Raw genomic sequence first — 21,379 nt, 5'->3', positions numbered from 1 at the left:
AGAACCCTCGAGCTCCCCGGTTCTGCACACCCACTCTATGCTGCCCCACCGCTGGTACGTCAGCGATTGTAGCGATGACTCCATTAGCGAGGGCTCTGCCTGCCTGGTTAGCGCGGGCCAGCCCCTCGCGGTGGCTCATACGCACAATCAGACTCGGTTATGCAATCCAGTTCGCAAAAGGACGCGTATTTCCATGTCTCCATTCTTCCACGCCACCGCCAGTTTCTGCGGTTTGCGTTTGAAGGTCGAGCGTGGCAGTACTAGGTCCTCCTCTTCGGACTCTCTCTGTCTCCTCGGGTCTTCACCAAACTCGCGGAGGGTGCCTTAGCGCCCTTTCGGCTCGCGGGCATTTGCATGCTCAATTATCTCGACGATTGACTGATTTTAGCCCACTTGCTTGAGCAATTGATTATGCCCAGAGACAAGGTGCTACGGCACCTCCGCCTGTTGGCACTTCAGGTCAACCGAGAAAAGAGCAAACTCGCCCCTGTGCAGAGGATCTCCTTTCTCGGGATGATGTTGGACTCGGTCACTATGGTAGCGCCTCTCAGGAGAACACACTCACTTGTTGCTGAACTGTCTGAGAGAGCTCGACAGCAAAATAGTGGTCCCAATGAAACATTTCAGAGGCTGCTCCTCTGGAGTCACCCGCGGCTGAAATCACTGCGTGCCATTCATATTCCAGGTATGCTCAATCGTGCAGCCGATGTGCTCTCACGGCAGCAAATACACTTCGGAGAATGGAGACTCCAACCCGAGTCTGTCCAGCTGATATGGGCGCGATTCTGGGAGGCCCAGATCGATCTGTTTGCTTCCCCCGAGAACGCTCATTGCCAGTTGTTCTTTTCCCTGACCGAGGGCTCTCTTGGCACGGATGCACTGGCCCACAGCTGGCCTCGGGGTATGCGCAAGTATGAGTTTCCCCCAGTGAGCCTGCTCGCGCAGTTACTGTGCAAGGTCAGGGAGGACGAGGAACAGGTTCTGCTAGTTGCTCCCCTCTGGCCTAACCGGACCTGGATATCAGAGCTCTCCCTCCTCGCTATGGCCCTCCCCTAGCGGATTCCTTTAAGAGAGGACCTACTCTCTCAGGGACAGGGCACCATCTGGCACCCTCGCCCCGATCTCTGGAACCTCCATGTGTGGTCCTTAGACGCGGTGAAGACTTAGGTAACCTACCGAGTGCGGAGGTAAATACCATCACTCAGGCTAGAGCCCCCTCCACGAGGCGCGCCTACGCCCTGAAGTGGAGTCTATTCACTGAATGGTGCGTCTCTCGCAGAGAAGACCCCCGAACCTGCCAGATCAGTGTTGTGCTCTCTTTCCTTCAAGAGAAGCTGGAGAGCAGGCTGTCGCCCTCCACTCTCAAGGTTTACGTGGCTGCTATCTCCGCTCATCATGACGCGGTAGCTGGCGGCACCGTGGGAAAGCATAACCTCATCATCCGGTTCCTCAGAGGCGCTAGGCGAATTAATCCAACTCGCCCCCCTCTCATGCCCTCTTGGGATCTCACCCTCGTTCTCACGAGCTTGCGCACAGATCCCTTTAAGCCACTCGAATCAGTATCTTTAAGATTTCTGTCCCTAAACACAGCTCTGCTGGTCGCGTTGGCCTCCATTAAGAGGGTCGGGGACCTGGAGGCATTTTCGGCCAGTGACTCGTGCCTGGAATTCGGGCCGGATTACTCTCACGTTATCCTGAGACTCCGCCCGGGTTATGTGCCCAAGGTTCCTACCACTACCTTTAGAGATCAGGTAGTAAACATGCAAGCGCAAGACCCAGCCCTATCCCTACTTTGTCCAGTTCGCGCTCTGCGCATCTATGTGGACCGTACTCAGTACTTTAGATCATCTGAGCAGCTCTTTGTCTGTTATGGCGGTCGGCAGCAGAGAAGTGCCGTATCGAAGCAAAGATTATCCCACTGGATTGTGGATGCCATTTCACTCGCTTATTCGAGCAGAGGTGAGCCGTGTCCCCCGGGAGTGCGTGGACACTCCACTCGGAGCGTTGCATCCTCTTGGGCACGTGCACGCAGCGCCTCTCTAACAGACATCTGTAGAGCTGCGGGCTGGGCGACACCCAACACATTTGCTAGGTTTTACAATCTGTGAGTGGAGCCAGTTTCCTCAAGGGTATTAGGCAACCCTTTGGTGATTGAGGAAACAACTCCGTAGGGTGTTTAAACACGCTTGCGGCGCCATTCTCCCTAACACGGAGATACGTGCGCCTTTTTATCTGTCAGTAAAATTACCCGTCAGGTGAGCCCTGCAGATTCCTCCGTGGTCCCCAGCACTAACTCAGCGGAGGAGTCACTTGCTGGCACACTACACTGTAGGCCTGCCCACTGGTCAGCCCGCATTTTGGGTATAGGTGCCTGCTATGCGTGATCCCCACAAGGTGATCACATATGCCCGTGTCTTCCCTATCCGCTAACCACACCTTCTAATGCGCACTCCCCCTTCTTAGGGCTAGTACATATGTAATTTTGCCATCTTATCTCCCCCATTGGGTAGCGGATGGCCTCCGCAGCGTCCTCCCTATCGGGATTGCATGCTCCAAACATACTGTCGTATTTTCCTAGAATTATCTAGACGCTCGCGACTTCCCAAAAAATATACATAAATCCGTAAAACTTCTGTTGAAGTGGGATAAGTTAGGGCCAGGGACACTTTGGAGGACAGTGCCTCCCATGATGTGGGTGCGTCACGATTGCTTGACTATACTCTCATCGGAGGCGTTGGTAATCTGCAGTCATTATGGCGTTTTCAATATTTCTCCCAATTCGTGGATTTTCCTGAATCAAATCCACTAATAGCATTGGAATTCCCCACCCGAAGGGGAACACTCTGGTTACTAAAGTAACCCTCGTTCCCCCAGGAGGGGAACGGAAATGCTATTTACCGTCGCCATAATGACTGTCCCTTAGCTGTTAGCAAAGTCTTTTCAGCTTAAAAAGGATGGCGTCTGCTTGCTCCACGTGTGCTTATTTGCTGGGTTAATTGGCAATGAAGCACACCTGCGCAAGCTTACGCTGCCAATTCATTGGCATTCATTGGCCCGTTCTATACTCTTTCAGACAAGCGGCTTCTGAACCGAATCCTCCCAATTAGTGGATTTTCCTAAATCAAATCCACTAATAGCATTTCCGTTCCACTCCTCGGGGAATGAGGGTTACTTTAGTAACCAGAGCGTTCTCCTGTTTAGCCGCCTGCCTTTAGACCTATTGCCTGTTTATACAACGACGATTCTGGACTGCCTGTATATACCCGTTTGCACCTGTCTGATCGTAGATTGCCTAACGCTGAATAAACCTGCATTGTGGATCTGACCTCCAGTTGTCTCTGTCACTTCCCCTCCGGTTGTTACAATGCCAAGATATTTAAAACTTTCATGAGCATTTTTAAATAGGGTTTGGATGGGGGATTTAAGCGATTCAGATTCTTTAAGAAATAAAATCATGGATTTTGACTCATTTGTTTTATAGCTTAAAAATCCAAATCTCTTAGTAAGGCTTAAAAGATGTGGTATGGATTTACATAGATTGGATAGAAATAGTATAATATCATCAGCATATAAAGCTATTTTATTTTATTTTAAAGAGGAGCGGTCAAAAGCCTTTTCGGCATCCAAGGAGAGTAAAGCACAATCAGTGGATTCTTTTTTAAAGTGTATGACGTTTAACACAGTGCAAATATTTTGAAAAGCTTATCTGCCTTTTACAAAACCATTTGGACCAGAACCAACCAATAATGGTAAATATTTTTCAAGTCTACTAGTTAAAACTTTAGCAATAATCTTAGTGTCTGAATTTAAAAGACTATTGGGTCTATAGGACCCACATTTTCTAGAACCTTTTCCTAACTTAAGAAGTAAAGATATAAAGGCAGCACTCATGGAAGGAGGGAGAACTTCATTGCTAAATGATTCATTTAACATATTAATCATTGGTGTTATTAGTTTGTTGTGAAAAGGCTTATATCTATAGGTAGGTATCAGGGCCTGGTGCTTTTTCACTAAACATACTCTTAATAGCTGCTCTCAAGTCTGATTCTTCGATTGGTTGATCCAGTGTTTTACAGTCCTCTTCAGATAGTGAAGGTAACTGAATCTTTTCTAAAAATGCTTTGTAGAGATGGAAATCCACCGGAGGTGATGATTTGTAAAAAAATTGATAATAATTTCTAAAAACCTCATTTATTTCATTAGATATCTTCTGACCTTGCATTATTTCTATTTCGTTAATCACATTAATCACAACAGCCTTCCAGCCTTTTCTTCTTGGTCATAATATGTTTGCCTAAGCCTATTTTATTAGTCATCACCTTATTAGTGGAAGTTTCATTAAGTTGTTTTGTTTGTCTTAGAACTAGTAAAGCTGATAATTTGCCCCCTAATATAGGCCTTAAATGCCTCCCATCTTATTGATGCAGAGGTCTGATTTGTATTGCACTCAAAAAACAAATCAATTTTGTTACCTACAAAATCAAGAAGTTTAGGATTATGTAACCACTTTGTGTTTAGACGCCATCTAAACTGACTTTTAATAATATTTCTGAGAGTATATTTTAATGATAATGATGCATGATCTGATAAAACTATGCTGATATATGTACAATTAGATATGAGATTGGTCAGATTCTTTGAAATTAAAAAAATAGTCTATTCTAGAATATGTATGAACTGTTAAAGAGCAGCAAGAGAATTGGTTTTTTGTTGAATTTGGAAACCTCCAAATATCAATTAAATTAGGATCTTTAATGTACTGATTAATTATTTCTAGTCTGTAGATGTGAAGCGTCAATACCTGTGGAATGGTACAAATTAGGATGCAGGGTACAAATAAAATCTCCCCCAACTATTAAATTACCCTGAAGAGAAGATAAAGTTAAGAAGAGATTGTGAAATAAATTAGGTTTGTCTGCATTTGGGCCATAAAAACTCACAAGGTTACATTATTCATTGAGCATCCTACCAGTAATAATAACATATCTGCCAGATGGGTCACGGATAATTTTAAGTACATGAAATGGTACAGATTTATGTATCAACACCACTACTCCCTTTGAATGTGAACCAAATGATGCTGCTTTATCCTGACCTGGCCATCAATTACAGAGTTTAATAACTTTGCCTTGCAGTAAATGTGTTTCTTGCAGAAATAATTAGCCGCATTTCCACCATCGGGCCAGTGCGAGCCAGGGTTTTAATCGGGCCGGGCCGGGCCAATAGCCCGGGAGGTTGAGAAATGAGGCCGAAATCATGTCGCGTTTCCACTGTCGGGCTAGTAGCTCACAGCGCGTCACACAAACACCGCCCACAGAACGTCCCCCAATCAAACGTCACACAACCCGCCCACTCCAGCGGGAATGAGGCAGATAAAGCACACCATAGAATCATCACGAAACAAAACCATTGTTGTAAATTCATGTTAAATGAACCATCTTCATTTAAAGTTTCATTTATAAATTTAACCACATCATATAAAAACATAAACAGTTGTTTGAGAATTAGAACACATTTTGTGTGTGGGCTTTCCCCCAATGCGTTTAAAGCAGCGAGCGCTGCGCAGGACTGAGTGACAGAAAAAAGGGTAGGCTAGATTCTTCATTCACTCACCCAAATATTGCTCTATTTGCGCGATTTGATTAATATCATCGTATCCAAATACTTTATAAATAATATTTCAAACCTTCTCCAGTGTTTATTGTTTTTATAAAATATCTAAAATCTTTTTTTTCAGATAGGTCTTTGTAAAATGAAAGTTAGGCTATATGTGGCTTTAAAACGGTTTGATTTATGTATTGTATATAGGCTACCTACATTGTTATACTGTAGCTAGCTTTTGTTTATTTTATATTGGTATATTTATTTAATGCGATTTTATATATATCCGATATTTGTAATTCTTTAAATTATATTTCAATATAGCTTAGGCTATTTTATCAAGAAATGATACTATATTGTTTAAAGTCTACGAAAGTGGGCACGTAATTTGATAAGTTTTATGTCTTTCTGTTGTATTTATATTGTGTATTATCTCAATATCTGCCCGCTCGCGGCATCAACAGAGCTGTGAAGGGAGCGCTCTAGCCCAGTCTCACACACAAATACAGGTATTTAAACGTGCACAAACACACCTTTTAAACTAACACCTAAAAAACTCTCGAAAACCTTTATTGTCTACTGTGTTTTTAATATGGTGTAATGATTATTATGCGCTGTTGAAACATAAAGGAGGACGCAGCAAAGAACATCAATATAAATTTAAAATACTTTATTATTTTATGCAGCAGCCTTACGTTTAAAAGGGAAACATAAGGGTGATCATATGCAAAAAGACCCCTGACTATAAGGCCAGATGTTTTCTTTCCCTTATTTATTTATTTGTTTGGCGCATGTACTCATGTGCGATCAGAAAACTGCCCGCCTCTCCTTTCACTCCACCCCGAAGCCCCAGCTGGCCCTCCTTGGCCCAAGGTATTCGGCGGGCCAAAAAAGGCCGGCCGCTGGCCCCAAGAAAGCCCCGCTTTGGCCCGATTAAGCCCTGGAAGTGACAGTGGAAACTAGGGATGGGAAGATTAACCGATATGTATCGATACGCGGTCATGCGCGTGCACGATGCGAGTGCATCGGTAGAGCAGCAGAGGATGAATGAAATTTTGGAAGCAAATCGAGATGCATCGGTTTTTGCGAGATGCATCGGTTTTTCCAAGATACAGCTTATATTTTTAATATAGAATGTATTTTTTATTTATTAGCAAGTGTTGTCAACCTGTTTTTGGCGCATTATTTAATCGACCTACATAAAGTATGCCTAAGCAATGGACTTGCCGATGTGTAGTGTACACTTACACTACAACTCAGTGTATCAGGTGTGCGGATGAAGCTAGTGGAGCGCCCTCAGAAAGCGCGAGAAGCAAAACAAACATTTTATTCCCCACTGAGTTTTAAATCTAAGTATGGCAACATTATGGATTTTGCAAAAAAGATGGACGACTTCTTAGGACAGATGCAATTTGCAAAATGTGCCGCGCATCTGTAAACTACACGGGCAGTACGACTAATCTGATATCTCACTTGAAGCGGCGCCACGGTGTTGTTGTGGAAGCATCATCCAGTGTCCCTGCATCCCCGGCTTCCTGCTCTGCTTCAAATGTAGCTACCAGCTCCAAAAGTGGTGAGAAAAGCACTGCAAGTTTTTTCCATGCGCAACAGTTTTGTGCGCTCTACGGCAATAACGAATGCTATTGCATTGTTCATCTGCAAAGATTTTCAGCCTAGTGTCACGGAGAACGAAGGTTTTAAACACCTCCTCCTGTTAATTTGTATTTATTTATATTTTTATTAGCCTGTTGTTTACAGTGACAGTGATGTTTCAAAGCAGCATAACACTGCTAGTTCTTGACCTTAAGTTTTGAATATTCAGTGGCACAATATATCTTTGTAAAACTTGTTTTCATAGTTGAAAGGTTAAATCACAATTCTTGTTGTGCAATGGTAAACCTTTATGTTGAAAGAGTGCAAATATATACATTTATAATATATATTGCACTTATACATTCTGTTTATCTTGAAAATCCTTAAATAATATGTGCTATAGGTTCTAAAATGGCCCTCTACTGTAAACTGACACTCTGGCTCTGAGAGAAAAGCCAGTTTGTAAAAAAATTCTTGGTTTTGCTTTGTTAATAAATAATCAAACTCATTCAATGGCACAGCATCCTTTCTTACATCATCTCATAAACTTGATCTAATAAGCTAGTGCTGAATTATCGCATTGTATCGTGATATGGGTGTGAATCGTATCGTGTTGCATCGCAATATGTCACAAATGTATCGCTAATATATCGGATCGTATTCTTTGTATCGAGATGCGTATCGGATCGGCATTATAGCTTAGATTCCCAACCCTAGTGGAAACGCCGCTGGCCTTGGCTCGCTCGCTTTAGGCGCGATAGTGGAATCGCGGCTAATGTTTTAGAATGGAGATAGTTGACCCTATTCATCTCTTGTTTTAGTTTAAATATTACAAAGCCTCTAACATTCCACAATGTTAAAGCTAGAATTTGTTATCACATAAAGCAATTAAATAATCTAGTTCAGATAATATACCAACCTGATACAACAAAATTGTTCTTAACAAAATACTAGTAAGTTGAAATATAAGTGTATATGATAAGGTGGAGTAAAAGGAAAAGAAAAAGGGAAAGATAAGGAAAACCAAGATTAGAATAACTATAACACTAAATAACCCCCAAAAACATGCACTAACATTAAACAGGTTCATGGTAAAAATCCCTTCAATAGTGAGAACCCCAGTTACAGTATGTACTCTAACGGTCCTTTAAAAGAAGCGCAATGCAGTTGCTGAACTAAGTGGGGTAAAAACCGTATCCAAAACAAAAAGATCAGATTAAAACAAGCACTTAACGTTAACTCACAAATGACTTGAGTTTCTTCCCGATTAGACATAGGAAAATATATTTAAATTGTCACATATTATGTTACCGAAAATAAAGGTTTTTAATCAGTCTTTAATTACGTTTTTAATGAAATCAGAGTCAAATCTTCATGATTTATGAAATCCAATAACCAATCTTACCAACTTTGAAAATTTTACATCACTTTTCTGCATTGACGGTTAGTTATCGCACATGCATCGCCTACAAAGAGCGCGTGTTTATGTGCATGGAAGTGTTTTATCCTCCCTCCCTGTTCAATTTGATCTAAACCGTGTCCTGAAACACACGCCCTCTCCCGTTTATACTTCTCATTCTAACAGTGGGAGTGACTCGTTTGTGAATGAATCCCTGTTATGAACGACTCGTTCACTTAACTGACAATAACACAAGTTATTGCGGTGCGCAGCATCTTGTTGTCATATTTCATTTACATTGTTTGCTAATTTTATTCAACAAAACTAACATAAGCCAAGTATTTAGAGCAATTTAGTGCTACTTTGCCTTATGGTCAGGGCAGTAAGAGACTGTATTATCATCAATAACTTGACTTGTTTAGCACAAAAGTTTGTAACATACAAAATCATAAAAAAATAAAATAAAATCTTACCTATGATTTGTTCTGACTGTGCTTTGTTTTCTTTGTTTGCTTGATACAACACCTGTAAACAGCGTTAAAACTCCAGCATATTCAGATTGGCTTTAGTCTTGACTAGTGCAGTTGAATGACATTTGTCCAGGGAGCACTGAACAAATATGGTGGCACTATTGACGCATGTTCAGGGTCTGTATGCGATATCTAGTGTATATATTTATGCATCAACATAATGAAATAAAAGTCTCAGCAACTTCCTGTTCACTCTGACTTTAAAGCCTTTATAGGTTGTTTTCACATGACGTCATTGATGACGCAAGAAATTCAGATGGAGGGCAGGAAATAATCACTATGTAGGGATCACTATCAGAACATCCAAATGTATCTGTTTAATGTTGTTTATGATTGTTTAAATCGACCAAAATAATAAATGTAGAACAGCTTTTCTAGACTTCCAAAAGTTTTGGCTCATAAAGTAGGAAACTTCATGAAAACTGGAACTTGTTGCAAACAATCTATATGCCTCTTTGGAAGACTTCAGACTTCAATCACGTCGCCCTCAACCCGGGTGGTGAGGGAGGTGTCGTAGACGACCGCCTAGGTTGTCTCTATGGACGCGGCAGCCCTGACCACAGGCAATAGAGGCGATTATAAAATTACATACACTGTGAAATAATTTTTTTTAGTATTTTTCTTTTATAAATACATTTTAATAAATGGTTGCAGTCTTACATTTTTAAATTGAATTTTTTTTTTTTTCATTTTTAAAGTCACTTCCACTTACATTAATACATTAACAGAATTAAAATGTTACATGATTAACATATTCAGTTAAGTTACAGTAACATATGTTGTAATGATTTTTTGATCATATAGTTTTATTATTTATTCTATTATAAATCTTAAATAAAATTTCTACGGATTCTATTTAAATAGCCCCAAAACTAATGGTTTTACAATTTTGCTGATAGTTTTATTAGAACTTATGTCTTTTTGAGGGTATTTAGATTTCTTGAGGTTATGGAAACATCAACAGTCACAGTGTACCATTGATTCATTAATGTGGGGCTGGTAATGGTGCAAACGTGCCTTAGGGAGACAGATTGAGAAACGAAAGCTTTATATAGTCTATAAAACAACAAATGGGAAATAAATACAGGCAGACGTCTAGTAGATACACAGACATGCTTTTAGCTTCCTCTCAACATCAAAACTTGACATATATGTGAGTAAAGTCATATATATTTTGCACAAGACTCATTCTTGTAAGTGGAACATTCTTGTCAACATTCCTCTGAATTTGGGGGATGATATGCCTACATTGCACGAGTGTCCCACATCCATGCAATACTTGGTTGGTTTAAACAGTGTGTGTATGTGTTTGTGTGTGCTGCTGAGCTAAACTGCATTTCACAGATGGGTGAGAGAAGTAAACATTATTTCCTTTCACAGTGACTGCACTGACACAGTATAGTAAGATGCCACATAAACACATACACAAGAAATACAAATAGATCCGCTCCCAAAACTCCAATGCTATAAGTAAAATGCTTCAAAAGATGTGATTGTTTTGTCGCATTATTTGATTTATGATTCACCAATTAGATGATTCCTAAGCCAATATAAATACCCTACGTTCCATAAAACAGCTATCTTAATTTTGAAGAATCTCCCCTTCCACCCTTAATCCTCCTCCTTTCCTAGTTGGGTGTCACGGTGGGCCAGTGCTTAGCACGGTTGCCTCACAGCAAGAACTTCATTGGTTCTAGTCCTTACCAAGCCAGCCATCGTTTCTGTGTTGAGTTTACACATTCTCCCCCAGCTCACATGGGTGTCCCCCGGGTTCCCCGGTTTCCTCCCACCATCCAAAAACATGTAACTTAAGCTAATCGACTAATACAAAGCAGCACCATAGACATGCTAATAGTAAGTACTTATCTCTTATGAGCAATCACTATCTGTTCATTAGCTACTACAGCAGGGGAGTTCTCAAGATCTACCTGAGCTCAAACTCCCCTCTTGCATTGCAAACAGGAGGGAGCCCCAGGCTTGAGGATCTTATGAGCTCAGGGCTCTCTCCCAGGACAGCATGCCAAACAAGCTTTATAAACAATCACAAAAAATGTGATCTTTAAACTCTTTAAAATGTAATTTATTAAAGTGGAAAAAATATATTTCTAAGTATTTCACTGAACACATTAATTGTGTTCTCAAAATATGAACACATTTTTAATTTTTGATGTCACCAACACCCCATGAACCGGAAGCTGAGACTATCTTACTTGTTTCGTATTATCACGCAGTTCCTAGAGAAACAAAATATTAAATGACACAACAGTGGGCGTGGCTTGTTTTTCTACAGTGAGCTGAGTGGATATAGTAAAGTAGGCATTTCATTCAGAAAGATGGGAAAATTTTGAGAAGAGTTTGTACAACCTAACAGACACCTCCTGCTCACCATTTGTTTTTTCATCAAAACTGACAGTTAAAGCAGCGTGGTTCAATATGTTAGCTACACCCATTTGCTAAGATACATAATCTGACAATGAAGCTGAAAAAACAAAAGATTCATTTTCAGTTCCCCTTCGGGTGGGGAACTCCAATGCAATTGGTGGATTTGATTTAGAAAATCTACAAATTGGGAGGATTCGGTTCAGAAGCCACTTGTCTGAAAGAGTATGGAACTGGCCAATGAATGCCAATGAATTGGCAGCGTTAGCTTTCGCACGTGTGCTTCATTGGCAATTAACTCTGCATATAAGCACAGGTGGAGCAAGCATTCACTATCCTTTTCGCTTCAGAGACTTTCTGATCGAGTCGATGAGGGTTCCTCCTGCTGTGATCCAGCGATTCCAAACGAACGAGAGCATTCTCCCGGTCCAGAGTGTGTAAACGCAGCGGCAGACGGTCGAGCTGGGTTTCTCTCTTGCCTGGCGTTCTTTGGGTTCTTTGATGCGGTGGTTTCCTGTCCTCGGATGATGGGCACGGGCACTGCGTTGCATGCCTGGGGGGTCTAGCATGTTATTGCGCTGCTCGCGAGCAGTTCATGTCGTCATTGCGATGCCATGACTGTTGCCCACAGGCCCGCGGACCTCCCGCTCCTCCAAGAGCTCCATCCAAGTTTCGGGCGGGGGAAGCGATCCGTCTAACAGATGGTAGCCCTTACGGTCGATGACAGCAGAGACCAGACGTCCACCGCGGCATCGGAGGGTGGGCTTTCATTGTCCGATGACGATCCAGACCCGCTCGCCCCCTCCGGGCAGGTTAGCGCTGTCAAAACGGATCCTGAAACGGACATGTTAGCCGTGCTTTCCCGGGCTGCTTCGGCTGTGGGTTAGAGATGGTTTATCCCCCAGCTCCGTGGCCGGACCGACTAGATGGGTGCTACGTAGAGGACCAGAGGGCAAAGCCTTCAAAGCCTCTCGTCCCCTTCTTCCCGGAGGTGCACAGTAGGCTCACGCGGTCTTGAAGGGCACTTTTTTCTGCTCGTGCTGCATGTCCCTCCGCTCTCACCACTCTTGACGGTGGAGCGGCCAGGGGGTATGTGGCGATTCCTTAGGTTGAGCGCGCGATTGCGGTCAATCTTTGTCCGCGTGGCGCCTCTTCTTGGCGGGGTCCGCCTCGTCTCCCATCAAAAGCCTGTAAGTTATCTGCCTCCCTCGGAGCTAAAGCTTACAAAGCTACGGGCCAGGCTGCTTCCGCCTTGCATGCGATGGCCACCTACCAGTGCTACAAAGCACAGGCGCTGGCCGAGCTGCACGAGGGTGGGTCCAACCCAGGCTCATGAGCTTCGCACCATATCCGACTATGCTCTTCGGACCACTAAGTCCATTGCGTGTGCGTTGGGGGGGACGATGTCCACACTAGTGGTCCAGGAGTGCCACCCCTGGCTAAAACTTGGCTGATATGCGCGAAGTCGACAAAGTCCGCTTTCTTGACTCCCCCGTATCCCAAGCTGGCCTGTTCGGCGACACCGTTTGTGAATTCACCCAGGAATTCGAGGCGGTGAGAGAGCAGTATGATGGGTGATGTCACCTATCGGCGGGACCGTAAGCCCGCTCCGCCTGCCGTACCATCCATATCTGCTCCTCGCCGAAGGCGCCCGCCTATGAGAGCTGCACGGCCCCTGCACACGCCTCTGGTGAAGCGAGCGTGTCGAGCACCTCGGAAGCAGGCAGCCCCCCTGCCCAGAGCGCCGCTAAGTCCGGCAACGGACCGCGAAGCCTCCCTGGGACAGGTCATCTGGAGAAGAGGGAACTTGCTCTTTCCCCGCTGGAGGGCGGGGCCCAATTTCCAACGGCACTTTTTACTGCCATGAAAACATCAATGAAAGAGCACTTTTCCAATTCCCCAGATGTGACAGCCCAAAATCTGCCAGTCTGAGACTGTCTGAGACTGAGGTGCTGGAGCAGCAACACGTCCTGGTCAGGACGAACAGCACGGCGGCGGTGGCGTGTATCAACCGCTTGGGGGGTATTCGCTCTCGCCACATGTCTCAGCTTGCCCTCCGTCTGCTCCTCTGGAGTCATCCGCGGCTGAAATCGATGCACGCCATTTACATTCAGGCAAGCTCAACCGTGCAGCGGATGGGCTCTCATGGCAGCCTTTGCATCCTGGAGAATGGAGACTCCACCCCGAGTCTGTTCAGCTGATATGGGCGCGATTCGGGGAAGCCCAGATCGATCTGTTGCTTCCCCCGAGATCGCTCATTGCCAGTTGTTCTTTTCCCTGACCGAGGGCACTCGGCACGGATGCACTGGCTCACAGCTGGCCTCGGAACATGTGCAAATACGCGTTTCCCCCAGCGAGCCTGCTCGCGCAGTTACTGTGCAAGGTCAGGGAGGATGAGGAACAGGTTGCTGGTTGCGCCCCTCTGGCCCAACCGGACCTGGATGTCAGAGCTCTCCATCCTCGCGATGGCCCTCGCCTGGCAGTTCCCTTTGAGAGAGCACCTACTCTCTCAGGGACAGGGCACCATCTGGCACCCTCGCTGACCTTTGGAACCTCCAGGTTGTCCTTAGATGCGAGAAAGACTTAGGTAACCAACCGATTGCGGTGGCTAATACCGTCACTCGGGCTAGAGCCCCCTCCCCGAGCGCGCCTATACCCTGAAGTGGAGTCTATTCACTAAATGGTGCGTCTCTCGCAGAGAAGACCCCCGTAATTTGCCAGATCAGCGTTGTGCTTTTTTTACGCCAAGAGAAGCTGGAGGGCAGGCTGTCGCCTTTAAGGAATTAAGGAATTAAGGAAACTAATTGCAAACCTTTAGCTTATTATGACATGAGACTCGACCTCTGCTGCTCAGCAGTTTGTGGTCATTATTGTCTGATTCTTCCTTTCATGATGGGCCATTTTTGTTCAACAAGAGGCAGATCTGGGGCCTCATGTATCAACGCTGCGTGCGCACAAAAACTTTGCGTAAGCCAGGTTTCACGCTCAGAATCGCTCACGTTTGGATTTACTAACGATGAACTGAACGTGGGAATGTGCGCAGCTCCACGCCAACTTTATGGCTGGCGTACGCACATTTTTTGTGCATGTCTGTTTTATTTCCATTGGCGACTCCTAGAGGCAGTTGTGTTAAATTGCTCTCTACAAGTACAAAAGTGTCTGAGCCTTGCAATGACAGCTGTATGAGACGGGTTCATCTAGCAGGTATATAAGGTTTCCATACCATACAGTTGACCAGCCAAACATTAAAGCGCAATTTGCAGCGGTCGCCTGTTTTATCAATGTAATCAGAGCTATCTACTGCACGCACATTGCTATAAAGACACTATCTGAAGATGAATTTGCATGCGTGAATCAGAAACATTTCCATTCAATAAATGTGCAAATAAAATATGATGCAAAAACTTATTAATGATTCCTACTTGTTTTTCTCGTGATAGTTGGCAAAATCTGATTTGTAGCGGGGGGAAAAAGAAGAATGAGCTTATCAGACGCTGGATTTGAACCGAGTTCATGCTCGAACGTCTCAAAACATGTTGACATGCGTTTTTCGAGCTGCGCCACTGAGACTGTTAAGAGTACTGCAACATTTTACACTTATAAATCACACTATTTCTTTTTTAATCCACTCAGTGCGATGTTCAGACCCAACTGTGTTAACCGCATCAGCTAAACTCTCCCACTCTATTTTTTTTTTGTTGTTAATTCCGGAGGACAAACTTGCAAATAACACCACTTTTCTCCAGTCTACCTCTGAAAGGAGCACCTCCAAATCACATTCTGTTCAAAGTTTCTCTTTTTGCTTGCTTTTGCCATTGCTTTTTCGTTGGGTTTTGCCAAAGTAGAGTCATTAGCATATTCATATGGGGGAGGAGGCAGGGAGGGGTTTTGCGCTCGTGCATGTTGCGCTCAGTTTCACATTCATTCTTATGTACAAAAGAATATGTGTGGGATTCGGCGTATGCAGAGTTTCATACATCTGAATTTTTTTCTGCGTACGCACATCTACAGCTTTGTGCGTACGCAATGTTTTAGTATGATTTCCACGCAAGTCTTTGTACATGAGGCCCCTGGACATGCAGAAAGAGACTAGATCTAATAACCACAAACTTCCTAATGTCAATATACATTATGTCACTGTATATATGCATGTGTATATATGAACTGTGTGCATATGCCAATGACCTATACCATCTGGTCTGCTAGTCCTCGAACCAAGATAGACGTTTGCTTGAACATCTGGTGCTTATAAAATCTGGATTTGGTCTTGAACCGATGGAATCAATGGAACGTATATTTTAATGATATTAATGCGTGGTCTAAAATGCGTGGGCTAAAATTATCTACATAAATATAAAAACCACGGCCATGCAATTTTTCTATTTGTTTTAATAAAAAACAAGTTTAGATTTGTCCACCTGTAGGGTTTTGGAGATGTGTGCATCACCACATGAGGCAAAAGAATAGGATGTGTGTTTGTCCTATTCTTGTAGGCTAATGGATGTCTAGAGTGGAATGTGTAAAACTCTTGTTTCCTAGGTAAAGGAGTAAAGAGTAAAAGTAAATTAAAGAAAAAGAAGCCAAATGGACGAGACTCATTGTTTAACCTCAATGCAGATGGTCTGTTTTTCCTGTTACAAATTCTGCCATGTAAATAGCAAATTCCCCAAGGCGTGACAAAACTGACTCTTAAAGGGAATAGGAGAGGAGACTTGATTGGTTTAATGCATGTTATGCTCAAAACACACCCATAACTCATTAAGAAAATAAGCAAAACCCTGTTAGACCATCTGCCAGGGCGCAGAGCATATTCTTCCGTCCTTAAAATAGCAAAAGTGGATTCAGACACGCCCTTAATGCTTTTGTGTCATGCACTTTAGACTTTGCACTTAGATTGTTAAAAAAAGAGCCCTAATGGTGTACTCACATTAGGGTATCCAAACCGTCACAATTGCACCTGGGCTCGTTTTAAGACAACCATATCAGGGGTTGATGAACTGCTGTTAATTTGTATATAAATATTATACAATTATAATTGTAGCAATTTTATGATTATTATCATTACATAGAAACTCCTTATCATCTACAATTCCTATTTGTAAAATACAAAATTGTATATATATATTTTTTACATTGTCGTAGCAATATCTGGCAACACTGCATCGCCAGTACTTCATCTGACAGGAAGTGATCAAGTGTGCAGGTCGTTTATTATTATCATATCAGCCACTGCTGATGAAATTTAACTTATAACTTATAATTTAATTATAATCACCATCCAGTCAATTCCCACACTACATCAGTCAAGAAGTCTTGAACACTCACTTGTAGAAGTTCTTATTGACCTTCTTCTCATGGGGGAATCCCATCATGCCACAAACCACATGTGTATTTTTGGGTGTCCAGCCAATATCACAGATCTGAGCCCATCCGTCCTTATTCTTAACCTCCACTACTCCTTCGGTGACCGGCATCCGCTTAGTAGCCGTAGTAAAGACGGGCCGCAAACGCACCTCCTCCACCCTGTTCTCGTCCACCTGCACCTGAGAGAAACACATGTCACAATGAGCAGAGTGAGTTAGAGCCCAGACACACATTCAGCATCACTGCTTTCACTATTCATTTCTTTAAAAATCACTTATGAGGCATGGATTTACAAGCCTCATTATCAGACACACTGTGAAAGTTTACTTTCTTTGTTAAACATTTGGGAAATATTAAAAAAAGAAAAGAAAATTCAAGGGGGGGCTAATAATTCTGACTTCAACTGTATAAAGTTAATCACAACTGCCTGATTTTGGACTTTTTGACCTATTTAATTTTGTACATTGACCTATTTAATTAGCTGATAGGGTTCTTTACCTCTATAACATTAGAGTCCACAAATCCAGGCAGTCTCTCATCTTTACAGATGACTCCGGCGTCTTCATCATGAGTGCAGTCACTGTTTCCCCAACCTCGAGATTTGCACACTGACACACTTCTTTCACTGCCGCTGCACTGCACATTGTCAAGCCAAATTTTCCCTAAAACAAACACAGACTCTCTGAGCAGCATATGGGTCATGCAGAATATCTGACCGAGTACACATGTGTAAAGCAAAGTATTGCACAGTAATATTCAAATGGGTTGGTTAAATGACTCAACAACTTTTTTTTTTTTACTTAGTAAAGCAAATTAGATTTTTGGCAAAAACTTGACAAAAATAAATATTAATTATTGTACTTTTTCTTGTCAGCACACACAAGATAGTTTTAAATTCGTTTTGCATGCTGGTCACTAACTATTGATTTTATCAAAGGGGTTATGGTGTTGCTGAGTACGGCACTGCGGCTCAGTGGTTAGAACTGCTGTCTCATAGTAAGGAAGACACTGGTTCGAGTCCTGGCTGGGCCAGATTGCGCTCTGTGTAGTGTTTCTACAGGGATGTGTTTGTGTGGGTTTCCTCCGGGTATTCCGGTTTCCCCCACGATCCAAAGACATGCAGTATAGGGAAACTGGCTGAACTAAATTGGCTAAAATATGAGTGTGTGTGTATATGAGTCTGTATGAGTGTTTCCCAGTACTGGGTTGCAGCTGGAAGGGTATTCCCTGTGTAAAACATATGCTGGAACAGTTGGTAGTTCATTCTGCTGTGGCAACCTCTGTTCATCAGAGATTAAGCCGAAGGAAAATGAATGAATGAAAAAATGATGTTGCTGTTCGATCAACTTTTAACTAACATGAACAAATACAGCAGTAAATGTATGGTTTACTGTTTGTTCATGTTAGTAAATGCATTAATTAACATTAACTAATGAACCATATTGTAAAGTGTGACCTTTGCTTTTAGCTGTGAATCTAACGTTACAGTGTATAACAATTAAATACAGACACTTACCTGCACCCTTGCCATATTTAGCACTGTGTGTCCAGCCTGTGGCCGAAACGAAGCCTAGCTGGCGACAGAGGACATGAGCATTGGCCAGTGAGAAGTCATCATCACAGATGGTGCCCCACTCGCCTTTGTAAAACACCTCAATGCGACCCTCGTTGTGCTTTCTAGGGAAACCAGACAGACGAAACTTCAGCGAGTCTGGGTTGTCTGCCGTCTGGGGAGTTGGCGTGGGGCTGGAGCGTGCTGGTGGTGTGGTCTGGGCAAAGCATGATGGAATCCAAACATTCAGTAAGAAGACAATGATGTGTCGACACCATTGATGCAGCTCCATGTGAGGCTCTAAAATGGAGAGCAAACACAAAGAAAAATGTAAGTGAACTGTATGTTTTGAGCGTTAAACTTTTACATTTATATTGTATTCTGGTCACTTTGGTTGTTTAACATCAGAGGTTTCAAACTCAGTTGCTGGAGAGCCGCAGCCCTAATTCCAAACCCTGCTCCACCACACTTACTTTTAGGTTTAAAACACACCTAAAGCACTCAATTAGTTTAATCAGGTGTGTTTAATTAGGGTTGTAACTAAACTGTGCAGAGCTGTGGCACTACAGGAACTGAGTTTGACGCCTGTGTTCTACCCCAATTTTGACTGACAAAATGTTTAATCATAATGAATTAACTTTGACGGCAACATTTTAGAATAACCAAAACTGCATACTGGTTTAAACAATGATCTATTTTAGACAACTTTCAAAATTATTGAGAAAATCCTGCTGTTAAAAAAAAAATGTATTTCCCATAACTGTAATGCAACTTCAGCATCTTGTGGGTAAGTCAAATGTTCAGAATCAAAATAAACAAACTAAACTATTACAGTATTTTCGATTAAATAAAGAGTGATATTTCATGAAATTACATTGAGATGTGTGCAAGTTGCATCCGATTTCTTACACATTTTGAACTTTATTTTTTTGTTTTTGTGATAACAATGGCCAATCATTCATTTATTCATTCAATTTCATTTCGGCTTAGTCCTTTATTAATCAGGAGTTGCCACAGAATAAACTGCCAGCTTATCCAGCACGTTTTACACAGCGGATGCCCTTCCAGCTGCAACCCAACACAGTAAAACATCCAAACACACTCATTCACACACATACACTATGGCCAATTTAGATTACCCAATTCACCTATATCACATGTTTTTGGACTTGTGGAGGAAACCGAAGCACCTGGAGGAAACTCAGGTGAGCATGGGGAGAACATGCAAAATCCACACAGAAATGTCAGCTGACCCAGCTGGGGCTCAAACCAGCAATCTTCTTGCTGTGAGGCGATTGTGCTACCCACTTTTACCCACTGTGCTGCCCCAATGGCCAATCAAATACTTTAGAAAAAAATCACAGTTGATAAAGTTGGATTAGAAGTGCGTACTATTCTGTGCTTCTCACTCTCTCACCACAAATAAAAAGTGATTTCGTGTAAATCATATTAATCAACATTCAAAATCAATATTACAATATAAAAAGCAATAACTAAGAATTATTTATACTGCAGTCCTACTACTCATCCTACAAGTTTTGAAAGACTAAAGTCATTAAAGTAAATTTAAAAAATGGTTGACTTTGAAGCTATTTTTACTTAAAATTTGTTAATAAACTTCACAAAAATTCCAAAGAAATAAAATTAAATACAGTCAATTAATTATAAACATTTAAGCTTGCTTTTTTGTAAAATGCACAGCACCAAATTTTTGTTTTATTAAAAAAATGGAGTAATGGAAACTCATTACTGATATAAATTATTGAATTTCTGATTCAATAATGATTCAAGAATTACTGATATAAATAAAACTAAGCAGAAAAAAGATATATATATATATATATATATATATATATATATATATATATATATATATATATATGTATATATATATATATATATATATATATATATATATATATATATATATAAACCCACTAAATAGAAAATAAACAAATAAATAAATAAAAAACATTAAAGCTTTGCACTAACTCTTATCAAGTCTAAAATAAGGTCTGCATTCCAGATTTCCAACACTTCCTGGAAAATCACTGTAATCATTAATCATAATGAATTAACTTTGACGGCAACATTTTAGAATAACCAAAACTGCATACTGGTTTAAACAATTATCTATTTTAGACAACTTTCAAAATTATTGAGAAAATCCTGCTGTTAAAATAAAACGTATTGTTACATTTCTCAAAAAAATATAAAAGTAACTATTTACAGCAGTCTTTCTAGGTAGCCATTAGCACCTGCTGCCACTCTGACTTTGAGGTAAGCAATAAATGGTTTAACTGAGCCTCCCACTGACTGTGTGCTTGAGTGACAGGAGGCTAATCTCTTCAGGAGTTTTGTATACAGTATGACAATCAAACGAAAACTGAGCTGATCATATGACAGCTCCTTACTGGTGCGGCTGCAGGGATTCATTAAAGCAACAACAGATTAACAGAGGTCACAGTGGAGCCTGTGGCCCTCAGAGGAATGTGCAAAAAGACCTGTTACACAAACATGTCATGTGCCCCTCTGTTCTGTGCCTTTCTGTTCATTTGAATATCAAGAAATATCATCAACACAATTTTCCAAATCAGGATAAAAATATTGGGCCATTTTTGATCCAGTGGACTTAATAATAAATTAATAATTCAACTTTCAAGTTTATTTGTTAATTTATTTTCTTTTTCGGCTTAGTCCCTTTATTAATCAGTGGTCGCCACAGCAGAATAAACTGCCAACTTATCCAGCATAACATGCAGAACTCAACATGCAAGAACACTCCACACAGAAATGCCAACCGACTCAGGCGAGGCTCGAGCCAGCAACCTTCTTGCTGTGAGGCGATCGTGCTACCGTGACTCCAAATTTCATGCTCATCGGTCTAAAAAGATTGTGATGTTTCTGTCATGAACATTTAAAACAATGTAATTTCAGCTGAACTGAGTGCAGCAATCAGTT

General features: G+C 42.0%; 1 protein-coding gene across 28 annotated transcripts in view; it reads right to left on the bottom strand.

The window, feature by feature from the left end:
- Positions 1-21,379, bottom strand: part of loxl3b (lysyl oxidase-like 3b) — a 176,963-nt gene that overhangs the window by 153,699 nt on the left and 1,885 nt on the right. For all 28 annotated transcript variants that reach the window (XR_015504977.1, XR_015504979.1, XR_015504978.1 and 25 more), the window contains exons 2-4: positions 18,383-18,718; positions 17,365-17,528; positions 16,828-17,045 (exon numbers count right to left, since the gene is read on the bottom strand). Coding sequence is in view for 25 of the 28 variants with exons in the window: in XM_087277610.1 (XP_087133736.1) it covers positions 16,828-17,045; positions 17,365-17,528; positions 18,383-18,710 (710 nt within the window). In the remaining 3 variants the exon portion in view is untranslated. The remainder of the gene's footprint in view (positions 1-16,827; positions 17,046-17,364; positions 17,529-18,382; positions 18,719-21,379) is intronic.

This window comes from Danio rerio, chromosome 13, assembly GCF_052040795.2.
Source record: "Danio rerio strain M-AB ecotype USA chromosome 13, GRCz13ab, whole genome shotgun sequence".
NCBI lineage: Eukaryota > Metazoa > Chordata > Actinopteri > Cypriniformes > Danionidae > Danio > Danio rerio.
The sequence above is the reverse complement of the archived record's forward strand: the minus strand, read 5'-3'. Positions and strand labels throughout refer to the sequence as shown.